This window comes from Neofelis nebulosa, chromosome 4, assembly GCF_028018385.1.
Source record: "Neofelis nebulosa isolate mNeoNeb1 chromosome 4, mNeoNeb1.pri, whole genome shotgun sequence".
Taxonomy (NCBI): domain Eukaryota; kingdom Metazoa; phylum Chordata; class Mammalia; order Carnivora; family Felidae; genus Neofelis; species Neofelis nebulosa.
Window position 1 is genome coordinate 161,775,097 of NC_080785.1, and position 23,304 is coordinate 161,798,400.

The following is a 23,304-nucleotide window of genomic DNA, read 5'->3' on the forward strand; positions in this document are numbered from 1 at the left end:
GTAGCTCCCAGAGGGGGGTGCCCATGGAAGGTACCGGGTCAGACCCCCAAACACTAATGTAGGCACATCCCTGCAGAGAAACCCCAGTTCCCACATCCCACGCCAGGGTTACCTTTATCTTCTTGAAGTCCACAGGCTTGCGGATGAGCTCGTAGTACTCGGGCAGCTCCTTGCGGGACGGCAGCTGGATGAACACCTCGCTGAGCTGACGTCCACTACTACTGCAAGGCGGGACACAGCGGGTGTCACTCACAGGCCCCGCCTGCTGGGAGAGCCCCCACTTGGCCAGCGCCCATTGTTTGAGGACAAAAAGGGTGAGAGGGTCGATGCGTGCAGGAGTGATTTCCTGTGAGTTCTGAAACATTCTCTCGAGAGGCGACCATGCACAGAGAGGCCAGGGATGCATCTGAATCCAGCCTCTGCCCTCACCCCAATCCTCCCTGCCCCTGGAGGGAATGTCGCCAAATACCGTAAAAGCCTTGGCACTCGAAAGAGGCAGAATCACAATTATAATTATGTATGATACAAAAATCTGCTTATGTTGCAGTGAACTTCAGAGAATTTAGCAAAAACCCGTGGAAGAGAAAGATGCCCCCTGGAAAGACGCTAACAGAAGACAAAAGCAGTTTACTGGTGCTTGCTATTGGGAAAGCACTGGTTTTCCACAGGGGAGCAGAGGAAAGCCGCGTCCCGAGCGGCCCTGAGGCGTGGTGGGGTCTCACACATGGTCTCCTGGGCCTCGCCTTTGGGGGAGCCATGCACTCGGCCACCAGGCTGTGCCATGCCCACGCCTGGCTCTGTCTGGGGACAGGAGCTCGGAGGGACAGCACTCCTGGGGCTTGCCTGAGGAGGGAGGGAGCAGGCATGTCAAGGACTGGCAGATGGGAGAAGTCAACTCTCAGGAGCTCAGTCTCCCCTTCTGCTCTGTCAGCCCTGGAGGACAGGGACCCTGCCTCGTGGGACCCAGGGAGCCGGTGACCTGGTCGAGGCCCTGCTCTGCAGGTCCTCTCTCATCACCTAGGACCCCACACATGCTGGCTGTGGTTTCATCTGGGTCCCACCGCCCAAGTGTCTGGCCCCTGGCCTGGGCTCCTTTCCAACTGCTTAGCAACTTGGCTTTTTCAAAGTCACCTCTGTGAGATGGACGACCGGGTCTCAGTGCTGCCGGCAGGCTGAGGCCCTTTGGCTCCTGGCAACTGTGGCCTCCTCATGAGCACTTCCTCTCTTCTTTTCAAGAGAGTTCTAGAAGGACAGAGCAGCCCACCCTCTCCAGCCTGCTGTCTGTACATACTGAACGCACCCCGTTCTCCTTTTTGTTTACTGTTCTGGAAGTCAGTAGTACCAGCACGATTGCGTTTTGAGTTTTGCTGCTGGATGCTCCCAACGTCACAACTGCGTTGAGCAGTGGCTTTGTTTGGGGTGCCTGGGGGGACTCAGTCGGTTGGACGTCCGACTTCAGCTCAGGTCATGATCTCGCGGTCTGTGAGTTCGAGCCCCGCGTCGGGCTCTGTGCTGACAACTCAGAACCTGAAGCCTGCTTCAGACTCTGTGTCTCCTTCTCTCTGCCCCTCCCCCACCCACACTCTGGCTCTCTCGCTCAAAAATAAATCTAACGTTAAAAAAAAAAAAGAAAAGCAGCAGCTTTGCCAAGACAGCCTCCCTGAGGCTGGGATTCTGGAAGCTTTTTGCCCATTTGGGGTTCCTGTGCCTCATGAGTGCCCTGGCCCACCTCCCGCGGCTGAGGTCTCCCGAGGTGCAGGCCCGACAGACAGGAGCTGGAATCCAGTCCCTGCACCTTTTGTACTCTAGACACCGGACATTTGGTCCTTGCTCTGGGCTGGGCACTTGACATACACGTTCTGCCTAAACTGTTATTCCAACTGCTGCAACGAGCACGTGGAGGTGGGAGGTTCGGCAAGCCGTGCCCAGACGCAGCCCGCCTCGGGCCTCCGCCTTCCAGCCCGTCCTTCAGGTTGTGCCAAGCGGGGATGCCTGCGCTCAGCGAGTGCCAGCCTCCCCCTTCCTTCCGGGCTGAGCATTTAGCCACGTCCTGCCCCATACTGGGTCCAGCGGGTCACAGATAGGGGAGGGCAAGCCACCCGCGGGCTGTCGTTCCCAGGCCGTGGGCCCCTGCCTGGAGTCGCAGACTTCCCCTCTCCTGGAAATGGCCGGGGGTGGTTTGGCCACAGAGAACGGGAGCTTGTTCGCATCAACTCCAAAAACGCCAGGAGGTATCAGGAGGCCCTGGGCGCTCTCCTTGGGCCAGGCAGACCTGAGCCGCAGCCCACCGCCCACCAACCTGCACGCATCCCGCCATCTCCCCCGTAACCTCCTAAGAGCTCCTCCTCCTCATGCTGACAGAACGGTCAGACACACTAACGGCATTTCTCTCGCACAAGGGACTCCCTTCCTCAGTGAGACAGACTGAGGTTTTCTCCATTTCACTTTTTAGAGACGCCAATTGACCCGCAAGATTCACTCTGCAGCGCGCTACTGGGTGTGGAGACTGTGCCGCACGGGGCGTGAGGGCTGGGCTCCGTCGGCCACACGTGCTCACTGGTGGCATCCAGGATGGTGGCTGAGCCTTGACACGCGCGCGGCCCTCGAAGGAGCTCACGAAGCAGGACTCTAGCGCTGGAATACAGTGCAAAAAAGTTTTGTAATAAAACCCTCTCTCCTCCGCTGGGCTAAGAAACTGCTGGAGAAAGGAAAGGACAGCGAGCAACGGGGCCGTCTTACAAACCTCTAGAATAATGGCGTCACTGAGGATAAAGGTCCGCTTGGCCACCCTGCCTAACGTTTCTCTGGTGCAGTGAGCTCTGAGTGCGGATGGCCTGGGATTGGGAGCATGTGACAGAGGGACAGCGCACCAGGACGACGGGGGACTTTTAAAGCCACCCTCTCTCGAATAGTAAAGACCTTTTGGAAATCCACAAAGCCCCGAGATGTCATTTTTTATCCTCAGGAGTCCTCTGGAGACCCCTGCCCTGCCACCATGACTGCGGCAGCAGGCTTGGGGCCAAGAGCCTTCCTCACGTCTGCATTAGAGGTAGACAAGTCACGGCTGCCTACCTCCCCGAGCATAAAACCCAAAGTCCTTCTGGTGGCAGCTTGTCCCTCCAGTGTGGGCTGTCCGTGGCCTCTAACATCAGCGTCTTTCTCTCAACCTCCTCAGAATTATCAAAGCCACCGCTCCCAGGGAGACCCAGCTGCAGCCCTCAGTTCTCTGACCCGCACCCAGGTCCCCTCATATAGTGTAATAAAAAAGAATGACGGAGGGGCGCCTGGGTGGCTCAGTCGTTTAAGCATCCGACTCTGATTTCAGCTCGGGTCATGATCTCGCAGTTCGTGGGTTCGAATCCTACATGGGGCTCTGTGCTGGCAGCATGGAGCCTGCTTGGATTCTCTCTCTCCACCCCTCCCCCACTCTCCCTCCCAAAATAAATAAACTTAAAAAAAAAAAAAAAAAAAAAAAAGGAAAAGAATGATGGAGACGTAAGACAGAGGCACAGATCTTCAGGTGTGCCAGGCTGCCAGACCCTTGGGACCTGGGTGGGCTTGACCTCTTCTTGAACTTGCTGTTACAGGATCTCGCATGGTAAGCTCCCAGTTCTGGCCGCCTCCCTCATCGCTGTCAGATCTGTCCCTCTGGCACGTGCCACACGGTCCGCCTGTCTATGTGCTGCTGGCCAGGACCCGGGCGGTGGCGGTTCTGGGTATCATGAAGCAGGTGGCTGCAGACACTCACGTCCGAGTGTCTGCCTTGCACTTCTTTGGGGAATACGCCTGGAGCCGGAAGTGCCTGACAGTAGGGTAGGGGGCGTTCAGCTTCAGGAGATACGGGTGGGGGGACGGGCCCCCCGCTGCCTTTTTCAGCAGCAGATGGGCTGTTGTCATCCTGTCTGCTGCGCTCACGGTCAGCCCTCCTTGGCGTGGCTCTTCTACAACCCGGCTGTGAACCGGTATCTCCCTGTGGTTTTAACTCACGGTCCCTTGACGGGCAGTGAGGCCGGGCACCCTTTCACGGGCGGAACGGTCACCGGCAACCTCTCTCCGGCACTGCCTGTTCACGTCTTTCTCCTCCCCCAGAGCGGCCTTTGCTGGACAGGTTCACCGTTCACCACAAACACCTTTTCCAGTCTGTGACGTGTCTTCTTATTCTCTCGATGGTGTCTTTTGGTGAATGGACCTAACTTTCAATCAAATTCCGACTTACCAATACTTCCTTTTGCACTTGGTGTTTCTCTTGCCCTGTCACACAGGTATTGCGTCTTCTTCTAGAAACGCTGACAATTCAATGTTTTTCTTTCTTTCCTTCTTTTTTTTTTTAAAGTTTATTTATTTTGAGAGAGACAGAGAGATTGAGCAGGGGAGGGGCAGAGACAGGGGGAGAGAGAGAATCCCAAGCAGGCTCTGCACTGTCAACACAGAGCCCGATGTGTGGCTTGAACTCAGAACTGCAAGATCATGACCCGAGCCGAACCAAGAGTCAGACGCTTAACCGACTGAGCCGCCCAGGCGTGCCGGACAATTCAACCCTTTTACAGAATTAGAGATGAAGCCAGTCACCCGGAGCAGTGGTCATTCCACCCTACCAGATCCTGTGTGTCTGTGTCCTCACTGAACTAGAACACGGGCCATGAGGGCAGTGACCTCGCCGTTTTATTTGCTGCTCTATCTCTGGCACCTGGAACGAAGCCTGGTACACAGCAGGAACTCAATGTTAGCCGAATGAAAGAAACAGACTGGGGTGAAAGCCTCAGGGCCAAGGAGCAGGGTTCAAACTCGGCTATGACGAAGGTCAGCTCGGAATAAGAGTGTTTCGTCGCCCCAACACGGTCATCTATACACCGCCCTGTTCCGGAAAAGACTGGCAGCAACTACCGGGAACCCCACTGCCCCCCAAAAGGATAGAACCGCGACCTCTCTGCATCAAAGACATCATCCATCCATATCCCTAACAGACTGAAACACCAGAGAGGCTGTGAGAGCTGGTGGCAGGCAGGGCTTGGGCACACGCCCCCCCCCCCCCCCCCCCGGACTAAGTCGGGGACTTCTCCCACCCTTTCCCATATGCTGCTCAAAATCATGGGTCAGCAAACTTTTTCTGCAACCCACCCACTGGGTATAAATCTTTTAGGTTTTGTGGACCATGCCGTCTCTGTCACAACTACTCAGTTCCTGCCACTGTTGCACAAAAGTGTCCACAGACAACATGCAGAAAAGTGAGCTTTGGCTGTGTTCCACCACCACTTCTGTTATGAATGATGAAATTTGAATTTCATAGAATTGTATGTCATGGAATAATATTCTTTTTTGAAATTTCCCAAATCATCTAAAAATAGCATTCCTAATTCACAGGTGATTCACATACAGCTGGTGGGCCAGACTTCACAAGCAATCAACCAAAGGTGGTACCCAAGGTAGATCCTTCTAGTCCAGTACAGAAGTGGTCCTGATCTGCCAGGAAGTACTCCCTCTCTGTCCCTCAGCCCTGCCTGCCTTCCCAGAGTCGAGTTCAGACCATTTTCCTGTGACATCTTTAAGCCCCGGGACCATGTTCTCTTTGGACCCTCCATCAATTAACCGAGCCTACAAGGTCCTGGATAAGAGGAGCTCAGGTGTTTCAAAACTGATTTAGCTGCAGGGGCATCTGGGTGACTGTTGTTTGAGCGTCCGACTCTTGCTTCTGGCTCAGGCCATGGTCTCCCAGTTCATGAGTTCAAGCCCCACGTTGGGCTCTGCACAGACAGCTCGGGGACTGCTTGGGATTCTCTCTCTCTCTGCCCCTTCCCAGCTCGTGAGTGTTCTTTCTCTCACAATATATACACCTTAAAAAGTTTTTTTTTAATTAAAAAAAAAATCAGAACTGATTTAGCTGTTGACAATTCATGGGTATTCTGAATTGTAGACAATTCAGAAGGTATTCCACAGGGACGCCTGGGTGACTCAGTCGGTTAAACGTCTGACTTTTGGTTTTGGCTCAGGTCGTATCTCATGGTTCTTCAGACTGAGCCCCATGTTGGGCTCTGTGTCGAGCCTGCGTGGGGTGGAGAAGCCTGCATGGAATTCGATCTCTCTTTCAAAATAAATAAATAAACATTAAGGGAAAAAAAGGTATTCCATAAACAAAATTTGAAAGTGGAATGATTTGAACGTATTCATTTACTTGATCAGTCGAGTCGCTTTCTAGGTTCAGTCTGTTGCCACACTACAAAAGTTTATGAAGAGCCTCCACTTGCCGCGTGTACCCCCCCGAAAGGGTAACCTCAGCGTTGGGTCTTAGGGCCGCGTGGCACACAAGTGATTCTGATTCCAGCACCAACGAAAGGAAATGATGTTCAGCAACGAGTCCACTGAGAACAATGGTCTACAGGCCATCGGTCCTGTGCCCTCCACGCTCTCCCAGTAGCCAGAACCAGGGGAAGCTTTATTTCAGGGTGCACGTGCCAAGGCCAAGACTGGCTGTAGGTTATGATGCTGATTAAGTGTCTGATGAGCCCACAGTTTCAACGTTTTTTATTTATTTTTGGGACAGAGAGAGACAGAGCATGAACGGGGGAGGGGCAGAGAGAGAGGGAGACACAGAATCGGAAACAGGCTCCAGGCTCCGAGCCATCAGCCCAGAGCCTGACGCGGGGCTCGAACTCACGGACCGCGAGATCGTGACCTGGCTGAAGTCGGACACTTAACCGACTGCGCCACCCAGGCGCCCCGAGCCCACAGTTTCAAATGAGCCAACGACATACCTGGGGGCACACGTCTCTTAATATAGTTTGATGAAACCTGTATCTCATGTTTTTAATTTTTTTTTTTTAACACCTATTCATTTTTAAGAGACAGAGAGAGACAGAGCGCAAGCAGGGGAGGACACAGAATGGGCTCCAGGCTCTGAGCTGTCTGCAAGGAGCTGGACGCGGGGCTCAGACTCATAAACCGCGAGATTGTGACCTGAGCTGAAGTCAGCTGCTTAACCGACTGAGCCACCCAGGCTCCCGAAGACCATTTCTTTATTATTTTCCCTGCATAGAGAAGGAGCACATTGCTGAAATGCATGAGCACTTTAGAAGGATCTCACACAGGCCCCACATCAGGCTCCATACTGACAGTGTGGAGCCTGCCTGGGATTCTCCCTCGCTCCCTCTCTCTGCTCTTCCTCAGCTTGCTCTGATAAATTAAAAAAAAAAAAAAAAGAAAAAAAAGAAAGAAGGATCTGACACGGGATTCTGAGGGAAGCAGAGGGTGGGACTGGTTCACCCCGATCTACTTATTTCTGGAGTCCAGTGTACCTGTCCTTTTTTGAGCTTATATGTAATTCTAGTTTTTTGTTTTTTTTTTAAATATTTTAATGTTTATTTGTGCCGAGAGAGAGTGGTGTGTGCGCACGTGGGGGAGGGGCGGGGAGGGAGAGAGAGGATCCCAAGCAGGCTCCACACTGTCAGAGTGGAGCCTGACGTGGGGCTCGATCCCACAAACTAAGATCATGACCTGAGCCAATACGAAGAGTCAGACGCTTAACCAACCGAGCCACCCAGGCGCCTCTCTACTTTTTTTTTTAAGTTTATTTTCAGAGAGAAAGAGAGACCGATGTATGCGTGCGCACATGCGAGCCACACAGGACAGAGACAGAGAGAAAGAGAGAATTCCGAGCAGACTCCGTGCTCAGCACAGAGCCTGACTTGGGGCTTGATCTCACTGTTGAGAGATCATGGCCGGAGCTGACATCAAGAGTCAGACGTTTAACCGACTGAGCCACCCAGGCGCGCCTGTAATTGTAGTTTTAAGAGCCTTCTAAGACCGCTGCGCTGTTTTCTTTTCTTTGGTGTGCTCCATTTCTGACCGCTCACTAGCAGGGAGTGAAGCCTCAGATGGAATCGGCAGGATGACAAACGGGGCAGGTGCAACTGCACGCGGCAGACTCGGCACAACGCGGCAGGGCTGCCTGGGCTGATCCTCCCGTGGCTTAGAGCCCCCACTGGGCCCGCAGCCTGGCCTGGGCCCTGATGATGGGGATCAGTACTTTTTGGAAGACATCTCACCTCGGCGTTTCTCACGACAGGCTCTGGGCTGGGGGCCAGAAAGAAGTGCTGACCCCAGACTTGGACCCATGGGCAGAGGGCTGGCTTCTCCTGGGGCACACCCATTCTGAGCTTGGACTCCAGACAAAGGGCTGTCTGCTACCCTCTCTTCTGCCACAAGGGGACTATCTTGAGGGGCTTGCTGCCACCTGCAGTCACCTCTCCTGGGGGGACGCTTCGGGGGTGACAACCTTCTCTGGGGCTTGTTACACTGCCCGGTTTTCTTGCAAATCAAAGGTACAAACCTTTCAACTCTGAAAGCCATCTTCTCTTTGATTCTAATCAGGGAGGTGCAGGGCTCCTGCGAGGGCACGGGGGACGTGACTGCAGGTTTTGCGCAGTGGCTGCCAGGCCCAGGCTGAGGCTGCTGCTGCCCCGGCTCTGGCCGGGGACCTTCACCATGGACATGGATTCGGGGCTGGTCTACGGGCGGCATGCCTGGCCCGCGACGTCTCTCTCGGGGTCTCTATAATCCCATTTAGGGGATTCTCCTTCTGTGCTGCAGACTCAGAAATGGAGACATGGACATGGATGAGGAACCCAGATCTCTGTGACCTTCAAGCCCTCTGGCCCGTCTAGGGTTGCTGCCTCTTAGGGTAGAGGGGCAAGGGGGCCCAGAGGGGCTGCTCAGCGGGGTTCAGCCATGGGACGTTCAGCTGGGGAAGCCTCTAGACATGCACCGTCTTTCTGAGCCATCGTGAGTAACTTGCAAGGATCTCCTAAGAACAAAGATGTTCTCTTCTGTGACATCAGTACGGTCAAGTTCAGGAAACCTGGCACGGACACCTCTGCTGCTCGGCATGTGATCTTTACAGCAGCTGTGACTCTGCCCTATCGCTGGTAAAGGTCAAGCTCAAAACCCCCGTGGAGAGCACAGGTTCTATGGAGGGTCCTCTGGAGCCTGCCTGCTTAAATGGCTCCTTCCGGCAGATGCAATTCTCTAAAACCTCCCCCAAGGCACCAAGTACACACTTCAGAGCACACACCTGCTGACCAGCATTTGGAGACAGCGCCCAGATACCCTGGCTCGCTTCTGCTGATGCCCTCTGAAGGATTAAGGGATGGAGACATCAACTGGCAGCACACGAGCCCCACGACAAGGTCCCAACCTGACCGGGAACCTGTGCCTAGCTCATCTGTTCTTATTTGATCTTATTTTTTGCAAACATTTTCTAATGTTTTTATTATTTCTGAGAGAAAGAGACAGTGTGACTGGGGAGGGGGGCAGAAAGAGAGAGAGACACAGAATCTGAAGCAGGCTCCAGACTCTGAACTGTCAGCACGGAGCCTGATGAGGGGCTCAAACTCACAAAACCGCAAGATCATGACCTGAGCCGAAGTCGAACGCTCAACAAACTGAGCCACCCAGGTGCCCCTGCATGTTTGGATTTTAGAGCGAAAACCCCTACCTCCAACGTTCTTTTTTTAACGTTTGTTTATTTTTGAGAGAGAGACAGCACAGGTGAGGAGGTAGAGAGAGACGGGATAGAGGAACTGAAGCAGGACCTGTGCTGAGAGCAGTGAGCCTGATGTGGGGCTCGAACTCACAAACCGTGAGATCATGACCAGAGCTGAAGCTGGACGCTCAACAGACTGAGCCACGCGGGTGCCCCTCCAACTTACGTTCTTAATTCTGGTTCCAATTCTGGCTGTTAATTACAGGGTTCCCTGATGCAGTTTGAGATTTCCAAGCACCAAGGAGAAGGGACCCTGTGGGGTCCTGAACATGGGAGCGGCCCATTATAGCTCCCTTGCCTTCCTTGGCTTCCTCTAGACATAGGATGCCCATGCCCTTGGCCTCAGGACTCCTGTGTATGCTGTCTCCTGTCCCCTTTGCCTAGGACACTCTTTTCTTCCTCTTCCCCTGGAAGAGGTGCAGGCCCCTACGTATCTTCAGGCTCTGCTTCTGTGGCACACCTCTTCAGGCCACACTGGACACAGGGGCCTTGGGAGGGACGGGTGTGGCAGCCCTAATGGGAACAGGTGCGAAGGGACCGAAAGTTTCTCGATCAGGAGGTTACCTTTGGTAGATGAGGGCAGAAGCACAAAGGTAATGTCAAATGTGATCGCACTGGTGTTTAAATACACCTGGGGGAGACCTCGAAGTAGGTAATCAAAAGCAACATCTGGAGTGACGCCAACGAACAGAAGGGCGACCCTGCTCACACACAGCAGCAGAGGTGCAGAAGAACCGCTGCTGTCACAAGAGTGCGTGGAGACGCGGCCCCGGCTCCCACAGGCGCTGGGGGGGAAAACCACAGCACCAGGGCCTCCTGCCCGCCGAGGCAGACTCGGGACACGGCGAATCCAAAGGCTGACAACGTCCTGTAATTATTCTTTGGTGCCCGGGGGAACCAAGCTGTTAACGATTCGTTCTGTCCTCAGGCTTCGTGTTTAACTCAAGTATAGAATTTAGCTAATTAAAAAGTTCTGGAAGGTAAAAAATAAATAAATAAATAAATAAATAATAATTTTTAATACAAATCTTTCATGGTCCCTTCTGGAAAGGAGTTATGTTGGCAGTCTGAGACAAGAAAGCGTGTGTTAGGCTACTTCCAAATTTATTCCGTTCTTATTCTTTTTGGTGTGGCACAGTAGCTGGTCCCTCAGAACCTTCCAGGTGCCTGACAAGCGTGCCCTAAGAATTTCACCTGGTCCGAAGAGAGGCCTGGTTTTTGCCCTAGGCTCCTGGGAGGTGAACTCTCAGCCCTTGAAATGTCCTGCCTGATGGGCTGCCTTTGTTTACCTGGGGTCCTCGGGCCCAGAGAGTCTAAGAATGTGATTTAGGGTAGTGGCGATGGGTCAGTGTGGTGTCAGCTCAAACCACAGAGGGCCTGGAGCCTGAGGCCAGTCATGTGGGCGGTCAGTCGTGTCTGTGAACAAGTTCCAATAAAAACTCTAGACGTTAAGGGTTCCTTGGCTGGCAGCACCCTGCGTGTCTTGTCTCTTAATGCCGCCAGGAGAAATCTGCTGTCAGCGACTCTCGGGGGAGAGGGTGGCTGGAAAACCCGCACACAGAACTCTCTGGGACTCTGGCCCCCATGTCAATCTTTGTCCTTTCACTGTAACAAACTGAAACTGTGAGTTTAACAGCTTTCAGAGAGTTCAGGGTCCGCCTAGAGAGTTGGCCAGCCTCAGGGTGGTCCTGGATCCCTGAGCTCCGTGGCTGGTGTCCGGGGTGAGAGTGGTCTCACTTCTCACCCAATTGTCTCAACGCGGGGGAACCATACTGCTGTTTTCCCCAGGGTTTCAAACTCTGTGTTAATGAACGTCAAAAACATCCATTAAACAGGTCAGCCTTTTACCCAAACATCATCTTTGAAAGTATTTGCGATGAAGTAACTTTTTCAGCAGGAAAATGAGACTATTTTCCCGAGTCTCCGAGTGCCCTGCTTGATCTTCTGTGTGACCACAGCAAAGCAGCAGGTCGACGGACGTGCTCCAATCGTGAACCAAAGGTTTCTCAATGTCAGCACGGGGAGGATTCCTTTACCCACCATGTGTACCAGTTCACTTGCAACTCCCCCACGTCTCTTCCCAGTCCCGTGACGCCATCTGCTGCGGGAAGACGCGGGGTTAAATGTGAACCCCGCACCAAGGCCTCCACCGGGGCGCCCTGCCACGCGGGTATCAGGTCGACTGGGAGTGCAGCTCTGGGATTCCAGAGCTGGGGCCTTTCATCAGACTGGATCCCGGAGTCCCCACCAGGATCTCAGCCGCCTGCAAGAGAACAGTCTCAACAAGGGATCACAGCTGTTGGCAGCAGCCGGGGGGAACCACTTCCTCTCTTCTCACATGATACACATCGAAGAATGATGCTCAGAAGGTCACAGGATGACTGAAAGAACGGACACGTTTTTGGCCGCTTCCAAGTATCTTTTTTTTTTCTTTTAAACCGAGGCGTGACACAATACAGGAAAGCACACCTATCTTGAATGTGTAATGTTTTCACGTCTTGAGGTAACCACTGTTCGATACACATCACCATGGGTCAGCTTCTGAACTTCCCGTAACTGGAAGCATACCGTAGGTACCGGTCGGCGTCTGGCTTCTTTCACTCAAACAAAATGACTAGAAGATTCTCCCAGGGAGCGTCAGAATGTCTGTCCGGGGGTTTTTGGAATTCTGCTCTTTGATTAGGCCACCACTGAGAGAGTTCTCCTACGGATGGACACCAGGCTGTTTTGTTTGAGGCGGTCACGATCCAGGCTGCTATGCACACGTGCTTGTATGTGTCTTTTGGTGACATGCGTGGCTCAACGATCTCCGGGTGAGAAGGTCTACGGCCAAAGCGCCGTCCACCCCCATAAGCGGCACGTGGGTACAACTACTCCACGTCCTTGCCGGCTCTTAACGCCTACAGAAAGAAGCGCCTCTGGTTTCCCCGTGTGCTCCCTCGACACGGTGCACTGACCCCGACCACCTTTTCACACGCTGACGGGTCACTGGGATGTCTTCTTCCAGGAGTCCGTCTGCGACTTTTGCCCATTTTAAGATTTCAGCCTGCGGGAGCACCCACTGACTTTGTGAGGGCGTCCTCGGATGAACCAATGTTCTTAATTTCAGTGAAGCCGAATTTATGAGTCTTCTACGGACAGCAGTGCCTGTGTCCGTTCAGGAAGTCTACGCCTACGTCGAGGCCAGGAAGACGTTCATCCGCGCCTTCCTCGAGAACTGTTTTACCTTTCACGTTCACGTCTGGTATCCATTTCAAGTTAACATACGGGTAAAGTGTGGGGCGGGGTCAAAGTTCATCTTCTCCATTTGGATATCCAAAAGATCAGCAGGACTTTCTCAGAAGTCCATCCTTGCCCCCTAACCTTCAAGGGTCTTCTTCATTTTGACAATTTTAAGACTCCCTCGCAAGAAGATCATTGGGAAGAAAACACTGGGGTCTATAATTTTCACTGGATTTTCGCACACTCCATGTTTTGTCGTGGGGCTGGATCCCACGACCTTGGGATCATGACCCGAGCCGAAATCAAGAGGTGGACACTCAACCAACTGAGCCCAGGTGACCCCTGCATATTCCGTATTTTAAATAATTGTGAGTCTTCTATGTTTTTTGTGTGGCATTTGCCTCCAAGTTGAAGCCTGAAAATTAGCTCAGCATTTTCTTCTCAATACTGCAGCTATGTTTTGAGAATGAGTGGCTGAACTTCAATAGGCCTTTCTCAGCCATTTGTTCCTCTTAATAATAAAGAATTCTTTTTTATTCTTATTATTTATTTAAAGTTTATCTTACTTATTTTAAGGGAGAGCGTGTGCGTGCACACCAGCAGGAGAGGGGCAGTGACTCTTTTCTGAAAGGCAACTTGTATCTTTTGTTTGGGTATTATAACATCACCACTCCCCAAAATTTCACACTTGGTAAGAGCCTCTCCAAATGATATGCTGACGGCTTACACCCTGACACTTTTCCCTCCTACAGATTACAGCTTATCCTTACTTCGCGTAACGACTAAGTGCCAAGTGTTACTATAAAGTCAAGCTGGACAACCTTCCCGTTACTGGAACAGCCGTACTGGCCGGTATGGACCAGAAAGGGGAGCAGAACCACCTGAGTCCTGAGCAAGGCACAGGCCTCGTACCCGTAGCCACCTCTTGTCAGTCCACACGACCTGCCTCGAGCTGGCAGAATGTGCACCTGTTCCCTTGAAGGGCCTGGGAGGACGTTATTTTGCTATTTATATGGTACTTGTGATCCACAAATGGATCTGCCGCAGTCTTGAATCTGGTGTGTGTGTGTTCCTCGAGTGGAACCCGGTCTGTCTTCTCAACGTGCAGCCCACCCGTGACGGCCCAGACCAAGAGGGCCAGAACGAAAACCAGGCTTGCTGGTCACACAAGTGTGGGGAGACGGTGGAAAGTCTAGAGAAACAAAGCTGCCTGTTCCGTGCTCTCGCCCCGCGGACCTCCTCGCCATCGTCCGCCATCCGTGCGATCGGTGCCCATCACAGCACAGACCCCTGCCTCTCCACCTCGCTCACCCCTGGCCTCTTGAGGCCTCTCCACCGGCTCTTGCCTCTGTTGGAGCACTCATCCCAGACCTCCCTTCCTCAGGGCTGCCCTCAAATGTCACCTTCCCTGAAAAGAGCACCCTGTCTCTACCTCCCCACCACGCTCTCTCTTCCTGTCACCACAGCTGACACCGTGCGGTTCCCTCTTGCAGATAGTATGTTTCAGGAGGGCGGGGTCCCGGGACAAGGACGGGCAGCCAGTGCTCGTGGAGGGACTGACCCGACGACCGGCTTGGAGGCACCTCCGAGGACCCCCAAGGCCCGCCCGCCATGCTCCCCGACTTACCTGTCCTTGTACTTGATCACGGCATCTACGATCTTCTTCATCTTCTTGGTGAGGTTGGGAGGGTTGGGGGAGAGCTTCTCGGCGGGTGGCCGTCCGCGCTTCTTCTGCTTCTTGCTGTCATCGTCCTTGTCGCGGCTGCGGGTGCTGGTGGTCGGGGTGGAGGAGCCGGCGTCGCCGTCCCGCTTGCGCTTCCGAGAGGATTTCTTCTGCCGGACCTCCTCTTCGATCTCCTCCAGCGTGCCTTCCTCGATGGCCTTCAGGGTCAATAGTGGTAAAATAGGACAGCCAGCACCGAGGTCGACAGGCAAAGGCCGCGGCGCAGACCCGCGGGGCACAGCTGGGCGGGACGCTCACAGGGGCTCTCGACGGGCCCCGGGGGACCAGGGCAGGCCTGTGTGCCTCCGTGTGCCCTGGCGCCCGCCTGTCCTTAACAAACAGACAGTCGCATTTCTTTAGCAATTAGAGGCATATCCTCACTGAATGGAGACTGAAGACTTGAACCCTGGAATCCCTCCACCCACAGTGGCACTAGACCCTCTGCATTCTTCTCAAAATCTGGCAAAACATACAGAACAGAAAACTGACCGCTGTAACTATTTTTAAGCGTGCGGTTCACTGGCATCAGGTACATTCACGCTGCGTGCAGCCAGCGTTGCCAGCCACCTTCAGGATGCTCCCGGCTCTTCCCACGAACACGTGCGGGACTGGGGACAGAGCTACGGTCACATCCACATACCACAACGGGACTCATGTTTTTCCTTACTAGATCCTGGGTGTATTTCCTGCCGTTTTTCTGCAACGTAATTTTCTTTTTTTTTTTTTTTTTTTTAAATTTTTTTTTTTTTTTTTAATGTTTTTTATTTATTTTTGGGACAGAGAGAGACAGAGCATGAACGGGGGAGGGGCAGACAGAGAGGGAGACACAGAATCGGAAACAGGCTCCAGGCTCCAAGCCATCGGCCCAGAGCCTGACGCGGGGCTCGAACTCACGGACCGCGAGATCGTGACCTGGCTGAAGTCGGACGCTTAACCGACTGCGCCACCCAGGCGCCCCCTGCAACGTAATTTTCAATGTCTGCTCATTCCATTGTACGACACACCCTCATTTAAACATCCCGTTCTTGGGCGTTTAGGTGGTTTCTGTTTGGGGGAGGGGTGCCAGTGTAACCAATGCCACGACTGACAGCTGTGTGGCTTGTACATGGGTTCGTGGAAGTGGAAGTGCTGAGCAGAAGAGGCTGTATCTGAACGATACTAATTTTCAAACAATACCAACTTCGTACTTCTCAAAGGTAATAACCAACTTGCACATTTTATCCCCGCAAGTAAAGAACTAAGAAGCCATGTTTCCAGGGGAGCCCGGAATCAGGAAAGGGAGTGGGGGCGGGACTCACAGGGATGTGCTGGTCGTCCCCTCACACGTGTCAGCTGTGACCGTGAGCAGGACACGGGACCATGAGCTGAGGACACAGCGGGGAAAAAACCCCTCACAGAGGAAAGAGCGTAAGCAGAAAAATATCTTGCAAGCATGGCACAAAGCGTGTCGATTGCCAAGAAGGAGGGTGAGTGGTGCTCTGATGGTGGGGCAGACGTGCCCAGGTCGGGGGTCAAGGGCACGCCTCAGAGGAGGTAGCACCAGGCTGAGATCTGAAGGGAGGGGGTGGGTAAGGCATCCAGGCCAAAGGAACAGCTGGAAGAGCGCGTGGCAGGCAGGAGCCACTGCAAGGTTGGCACGGGGGAGGGCATGTCCTGGGAGCCCAGGGTGGGTGCGGAGGGTGGAACAGTGTTCCCTGAAGTTCATGTCCGTGTCCAACTTCAGAACGTGATCTTATGTTGAAATAGGATGTTTAAAGATGTAATTACTTAAAGAGCAGAATGAAATCATCCTGTGTCAGGGTGGGCCCACAACTCCAATGAGAATGTCCCCGAGAGAGACAGGAAAGGACACAAAGACACACGGGGGAGAGGCCACGGAAGATGGCGGTGGACTCGAACGATGGGGCCACAGGCCAAGGAGCCACAGCAAGCTGGAGGAGGCAAGGAAGGGGCCTCCCCTAGAACCTTCAGAGGAAAAAGGGTCTTACTGACACCTTGACTTCAGTCTCTAAGCCTCCAGAACCATCAGAGAATACACTGCTGTAGTTTTAAGTGACCCAGTTTGTGGTCACTGTCGCAGCCACCCTAGGGACGCAAGACTAGGGTCTCTGGTCCTGAGGCCCGGACACGCAGGTCAGAAGGGCACATGCCAGCAACATTCTGAAGAGTTTTGGTACATGTGGCACCAGAGCGGCTGCCAGAAAAGTGAGGCCAGTTAAAGGGCCAGCACTAAGAAAAGAGAGTACTTGTTTTGGGCAAATGTGTTTTGTTTTTTGTTTCATTAATGCAAATTCTTAACGGGTATGACATACAAAAAGGCACACGCTTTGTAGGGAAAGCATCACCTTCTCGACAAATGGGGCTGGAACAATTGGCCGTCCACTTGTAAAAGAATGGAGTCGGATCCCTACCTCACACCCTGAACAAGAACTGCTCGGAAAGGGCCATGGGCCCACGTGTAAAAGCTGAAATTCTAAAACCCCTTGAAATAAAACACAGGGGTGAATCTTTGTGCTCCTGCATTTCTCAGTGGACTCTCAGACACCATACCGCAGCACAAGCAGGAGAAAAATAGATACGCTGGACGTTGTCAGAATTAAAAACGTTTGTGCTTCAAAGGACGCCATCGAGAAAGTGAAACAATAAACCGCAGAATAGGAAAAAATACCTGCAAACCATACATCTGATGAAATGATTTTTGAAGAAGATCCGCAAATGGCCCACAAGCACATCAGGAGATGTCCTACCCCACTGGGCACCAAGAAAATGCAAATAAAGACCACAACGAAGTTACCACTTCAGAACCACCAGAATGACTGCAATCAAAAGGGCAGGTGACAAATATAGGTAGGGTTATGCAGAAACTGGATCTGTCACATGCTGCCGGTGGGAAAGCAAAACGGCTCAGCCGCTTTGGAAAACAGTCTGACAGCTCCTCAAAAGACTAAACACAAAATTACCATCTGACTCAGCGATTCTATTTCTAGATATCTATGTGAGAGAAATCACAACGTGTTTCCTCACAAAGTCTTGTCCACCAACGTTCACAGCAGCGTTGTTCACGATAGCCAAGGGGTGGAAACAGGCCAAGTGTCTGCACGAACAGAGACATCACCACCATGTGGCCTATCTGTCCAACAGAATGCTGCTCGGCCTTGGAAAGGAATGATACTTGCTACCGCATGGATAAACCTTGGAAAGAGTCTGCGTGCTGGAAGAAGCCAGACGCCAAAGGATAGCACATTGCTCCATTTATACGAAACGTCCAGAGCAAGAGCTAGTGGGAATAAAGGGACAGAAGGGTAGCTGAAGAGGATGGGGCTTCTTTCTGAGGTGACAAGAATGTTCTTAAGCTGACCTGTGGTGACCACTGCACAACTCAGAATATACTAAAACTGCTGACTTGTACAGCTTAAGTGAGCTTAGTGGTATATGAATTCTATTTTCAAAAAAAACAAAAAAAGGGGCACCTGGGTGGCTCAGTCGGTTAAGTGTCTGACTTCGACTCAGGTCGTGATCTCACAGTCCGTGAGTTCGAGCCCTATGTCAGGCTCTGTGTTAACAGCTCAGAGCCTGGAGCCTGCTTCGGATTCTGTGTCTTCCTCTCTCTCTCTCTGCCCCTCCCCCACTCGTGCTCTGTCTCTGTCTCTCTCTCTCTCTTTCAAAAACAAACATTAAAAAAAAAAAGAAGTGAATCGATAGGGGCGCCTGGGTGGCTCAGTCGGTTAAGCATCTGATTTTGGCTCAGGTCATGATCTCAGTTTGTAGTTTGAGCCCCACGTCGGGCTCTGTGCTGGCAGCTCAAAGCCTGGAGCCTGCTTGAGATTCTGGGTCTCCCTCTTTCTGCCCCTCCCCCACTCACACCCTGTCTCTGTCTCTCAAGAATAAATAAACGTTAAAAAAAAATGATACTAGCCCACGGGCAACTGTTTTTTAAAGGGGACCCGTGTCTCAACCGTGGCAGTGTACGACCATGGGAGTCGTATAGGTCTGTGTTTGGGCCTATGCTCCATCAACTGGGGTTCTCTTCTCGTCCCTGGAGCTCGGGGCTGAAGGGTGAGGAGCAGGACAAGCCACCTGCCCCACCCGAGGGTCGCCTGGTTCCCCAGCATGTTTCAGTGGTCCCCTCTTAAGCACAGCTCAGCGGGCAAGCTCACTAGTCTGGGTGGTTCTGAGCTTCTTGGATGGGGCCAGGGCTGCTGCACCTCATGCACTGAGGAACCACTGGGGCCCATAGTTAACCAGGAGGAACCCCAGGGAGTGCAACTGGAGACTTGGCAAGGCAGTATCATTTATCCCGAGGTGTGCCAATCAACAAGGCAACCTGAACGCCCCCCACCTGCTTTCCTGGAAAGTGTTGCTTCATGGGCATTTTTGTCAAACTCCATGGCCAGATTCCCAGCCATCACTTCTGCACTCAGAGTCCCGAGCCTGGGGAAAGGCCTGACCTGTCACCACAACTCCGTTGCCACCTGTGCTGGCACAGTGGGCCGACCAGACCCCTGAGGCCCCGACTCAGCCGCCTACACCTGCTGTTGCCAGGGACCCAGGCGCGTCTGCTGAAAACCATGACCATGTCACTTGTGAGCAGCTGTGATGCTGCAGGTAGGGACCTGCTTCCTCCCCCCACCACAGCCGGGTGAGGAGTCCAGCTGGGAGGCAAAGTGCCCAAAGTGAGGTTGTCTGATCCCGGCTGGCACTCCCTACCGTGTGGCAGGGCATTTCGATCACTAACTCGTCGCTGCCTTTCCCACTGATGGGGGAGTGACCCCTGAAGACCACGCAGAGCCGAGGCCAGTTACGCCTAAGTGGTGAGTCCCGAGCTGCCTTGGGGCCACGTGGGCGCTCTCTCCTGTGCGGGTCTGGAGGAACCGAACGAGCTGACCCCACACCAGAGGCATCACTGTCACTAATGAAAACCAAGAGGGGCCGGAAGGGAGCCCACTCAGGTTCTGGATGAGGCCCACGGTACAGCAGCTAGCCTCTGCTCCCCCGACCCCGTCCCCAACTAGCCCTCTCCAGCATGTACCTTGAGCCACTGCTTCTCGGTCAGCGAGTCGCTGTAGTCCACCTCCTTGCGGTGGCGGGAGCCTCGGCCAAACATTTTCTCCTCTTCCTCCTCGCAGGTCAGACGCTCTACCTCGGCATCGTCCTTGATGATCCACGAGGGGAGCTCATCCTCCTCCATCAGGCGCGGCTTCCGCTTGGGGTTTCGGGCCTCCTCACGCCTGCGGTCCAGGTCCATGCGCTGGGGGACGCGGGGCAAGGGGGCAGAGGGAGAGAGGCGTGAGCATGAGGAGAGCTGCGCGCATACAAAGGGCACGTGGCAAGGGGAGGCCTCTCTGCCCGACACAGATGCTACTCAACAGAGGCTCTGGAGTTTGCAACGGCCAGGCCGCCCCGGTGTTGATAGTAGACCCTTGCTAAGAGCTCCGGCTTGAGGCAGAAAATTCCAGAACAGACGGCAGAAGAGAGACTGAGGGCCCACACTCTGATTCCATGCTGACCAGTGCTCTCTACCCAGGGCTCAGGAGCACCTGTGACTGACCACTGGCCTGGGACAGTGTCAACTCCCTCTGAAAGGGAGCCTCAAGGGCAAAGGACTCAGGAGGACACGCATTCTGCAGTACTGAGGATCCAAAGGGGACCCTGTGTGTGTGTGTGTGTGTGTGTGTGTGCGCGTGCGCACCACCACTGCTGCAACACTCCTTGGAAGCCACAGAAGAAAAATGGGTCACTTAGGAGGCAGTGTGCGGTCACCTCGTGAAACGCCCCTGGCTCCGTTACCCACAGGGGACACCACCGTCACCGAGACGTTTTGCTCGATCTCGTGTTGACAGGGTGGGGCGCGTGAAGCCGCAGGGCACCCTGTGAGCCCGTGAGGCGGGAACAGTGCCTCTGCCTCCGCGCGGCGCTTACCATGAACAGGTCAAACTCCTCCTCGTGCCGGGCAATCATCTGGTTCACCGTCTCGTCGTCGGGCACCTCGTCTTCTTCCTAGAAGGTGGCACACATTTAGTTCGGGTGCGGAGAGGCCGGGCTGGGCGGCGGCAGGCCACGGGCAACGAGCTGGCGGTCCCGGTCCGGCTGCGGTGGATGGGGACCCACGCGGCAGCGAGAGGCACACACGCACACGCACACGCACGCTCCGTGGGGTCAGGGCCCTTGCTGGCCGTCTCAGCCGGGAAGCCGAGGACCGGATGGGCGTGGAGACTGAACTACCCCTCTCACCTTTAGAGGTGGCTCCTCCAGGTCGGGGTTGACGCCCGCTGGCGGAGGGGCAGTGTGGGCGAAGCTGGCACTGCCGCTGCCCGTGCTGCAGTGTCTGCTCTGTGGATAAATAGAGGACTTCAGGCTCCAGGGCTGTCAATCCGGCGCCTTTCACCAGTAGTTTAGAAAAAAAAACCACTTCAAAGAAAAAGCAAGTACTCATCCTCTTTCCTTTCAGCCCACACTCCCTTTACTCCAAAGGGATGCAAAAAAAAAAAAAGAGTGCAAAAAAGGTAAAAAAACAAAAATGAAAGCCGCTCATGCGTCCACCACTCACGCCGGGGAGGGGGTCGGGGCCGGCGCTGCCCTCACCTCGTCCTGCTCCTCGTGCTCCAGGATGGCCTGCAGGAAGGCGCGCCTTTCATGGCTGGAGGACTTCTGGTCAAACATGCCGGCCTGGATCACCTTCTGGTCGACATTGAGCTTGTATTTGGCTGCGGCCAGAATCTTCTCTTCCACGCTGTTGACCGTGCAGAGACGGAGCACTCGCACCTCGTTCTGCTGCCCGATGCGGTGGGCGCGGTCCTGGGCTTGCAGGTCCTAGAGGAAGAGACGCGGGTCAGTCCCGATCCAGCTACACGCCGTTTTAAGAGGAAGTCAACCTCGCGGCGCCACCGGGAAAGGCTTTCCGGTTCTCATGTGCCTGCCTTCTCCTGCCTGCCTGCCCCAACCAGCAGCTTCTCGAGCTGGGAGCCCAGGAACGCAACGTGAAGACTGGGCCGGGATGATGTCATCCCGGGATCGCCCCTACCCACCTTACTGGGACTCTACGGGTCTTCAGGTGGAAGGCGCCAATCGGAGGACAAGTCCTGGATGGTCATGTTCCCAAGCAGCTCATGTCACAGCTGACACAGGACCCCTCACCTACCCCGGGAGGGCCCCGTGCATGGTGTGGCCGTATGCATTAAGGACACCATGCACAGGACAGGACCGAAGCAGGACAGCATCTTGGCAGTGCCTGGTTTGGCTGCGGGCCCTGCTACTTCCCTTACGTGCAGCCCAGGCCGAGGCCCCACCTCTATGAGCCTCAGGACTCACTCTGCTGACACGGGCCCTTCTCCTGGCTGTCGTGTGGGGAGAGGAGCTAAATGGCACTGGGCGCTCAGCCCAGAGCGTGACGCACAGTGAAGCTCTGATCAAGTGGTAGCCGTGGCTGCCAACACTTCTCTATCATCACCCCCGGCCCCAAATCAGGAGGGTTCCCGTGAAGTCCTGCATCTGGGCCAGAGGGATGTGGGCCTACGGTCAAGAATCATACCCCATGGGGTTGACGGAGGCCACGCCTGGCCCGGGGGTGGGGGGTGGGGCAGACAGGAATGCCCCTGGCTCGGCCAGTATGCTTCCCCGCAGGGTAAGCACTGGATCATGTGCCCTAGGCCCTGTAGGAAGTTAAGTGGCTTCTGATGCCCCTAGTGTGGCAGAGGACAGGGCTCCAGGGGGACCTCTGCCCACTATCTGCCTGCTGATGGGGGCAGCACACCCCCCAACCACCTCTCAGGAAATTGGCTGGTCGCTGAGGTCTTAGTGAGAAGTACGCCCCAGGCTGATGGTAGAAAGGGTTGCTAGTAACCAACCAGAGCATCGGCCCATCAGATGGGCTAGAATTCCCACACTGCTGACTAGTGCCCCTAGGCTGTGGGGAAGGACACGCTCATACCCTGTGGGGGGAGGCGGGGACCGGAGAAACCTAGGGCAGCCTTCTGGAGGCCACTGTGGCACAAGTGAATAGAAGATAAAGAGATCATGGCCACGGGCCAACCAATCCCACCACTGGGGGTGGACTGGCCAGTGAGTCCTCATACAAATACTCCAAGAGAGGGACAACAGGGCTCCCTAAGTGGTCACGCTGAGAAACACCCAGACACCTGCCAAGTGCAGTCTGAGTAAAGTCTCAGGGCCACCATATGGCCGGACACCTGGCAGCTGAGCACACGGCTGTGTGGCCTCCCAGTGTGCTCGCACCGAGAGGAGAACACACCAGCTGCTAAAGCACGTGCTAGAACATGCTGTGTTTTGTGTCAAAACCCGAACATGCCTGTGTGCATACGGGTACACGTTGGCATATGCTGAGACTGGTGGGAGGGAGAAAAAAGGACTGTTATTTCGCGTTATTGATATCTGCATTAAAAAATGATCACTTTTATAATGAAACATTGGGAAAAATTAAAAACTGCTGTTATCTGTAACACCCTGTTTCTCTGTAGCTGGTGTCGTGGAGCCCTGTAAAGGGCATATGGATAAGAAAGAAGAGGGGCGCCTGGGCGGCTCAGTCAGTTAAGCATCCAGCTTCAGCTCAGGAGGTGATCTCACAGTTTGCGGGTTTGAGCCCCGCGTCAGGCTCTGTGCTGACAGCTCGGAGCCTGGAGCCTGTTTTGGATTGTGTGTGTGTGTGTCTCTCTCTCTCTCTCTGCTCCTCCCCCATTCATGTTCTGTCTCTCAAAAATAAACACACGTTAAAAAAAATTAAAAAAAAAGGAAAGAAGAGCAGCAGCATACACATAGGCCCCAAATGTTTTTAAGAGCACAACTGTGTGAGAGTTCACACAGAACGCAG

The 23,304-nt window shown here is 54.0% G+C and overlaps 1 protein-coding gene across 5 annotated transcripts in view; it reads right to left on the reverse strand.

The window, feature by feature from the left end:
* The window catches only part of SMARCA4 (SWI/SNF related, matrix associated, actin dependent regulator of chromatin, subfamily a, member 4), a 90,499-nt gene that overhangs the window by 3,972 nt on the left and 63,223 nt on the right, over positions 1 to 23,304 (reverse strand). For 2 of the 5 annotated variants that reach the window (XM_058728006.1, XM_058728007.1), the window contains exons 26-31: positions 21,063 to 21,290; positions 20,712 to 20,810; positions 20,400 to 20,477; positions 19,510 to 19,728; positions 14,385 to 14,638; positions 113 to 221 (exon numbers count right to left, since the gene is read on the reverse strand). In XM_058728006.1, the coding sequence (XP_058583989.1) occupies positions 113 to 221; positions 14,385 to 14,638; positions 19,510 to 19,728; positions 20,400 to 20,477; positions 20,712 to 20,810; positions 21,063 to 21,290 (987 nt within the window). The remainder of the gene's footprint in view (positions 1 to 112; positions 222 to 14,384; positions 14,639 to 19,509; positions 19,729 to 20,399; positions 20,478 to 20,711; positions 20,811 to 21,062; positions 21,291 to 23,304) is intronic. The other 3 variants (XM_058728008.1, XM_058728010.1, XM_058728009.1) reach the window with 3 other exon arrangements.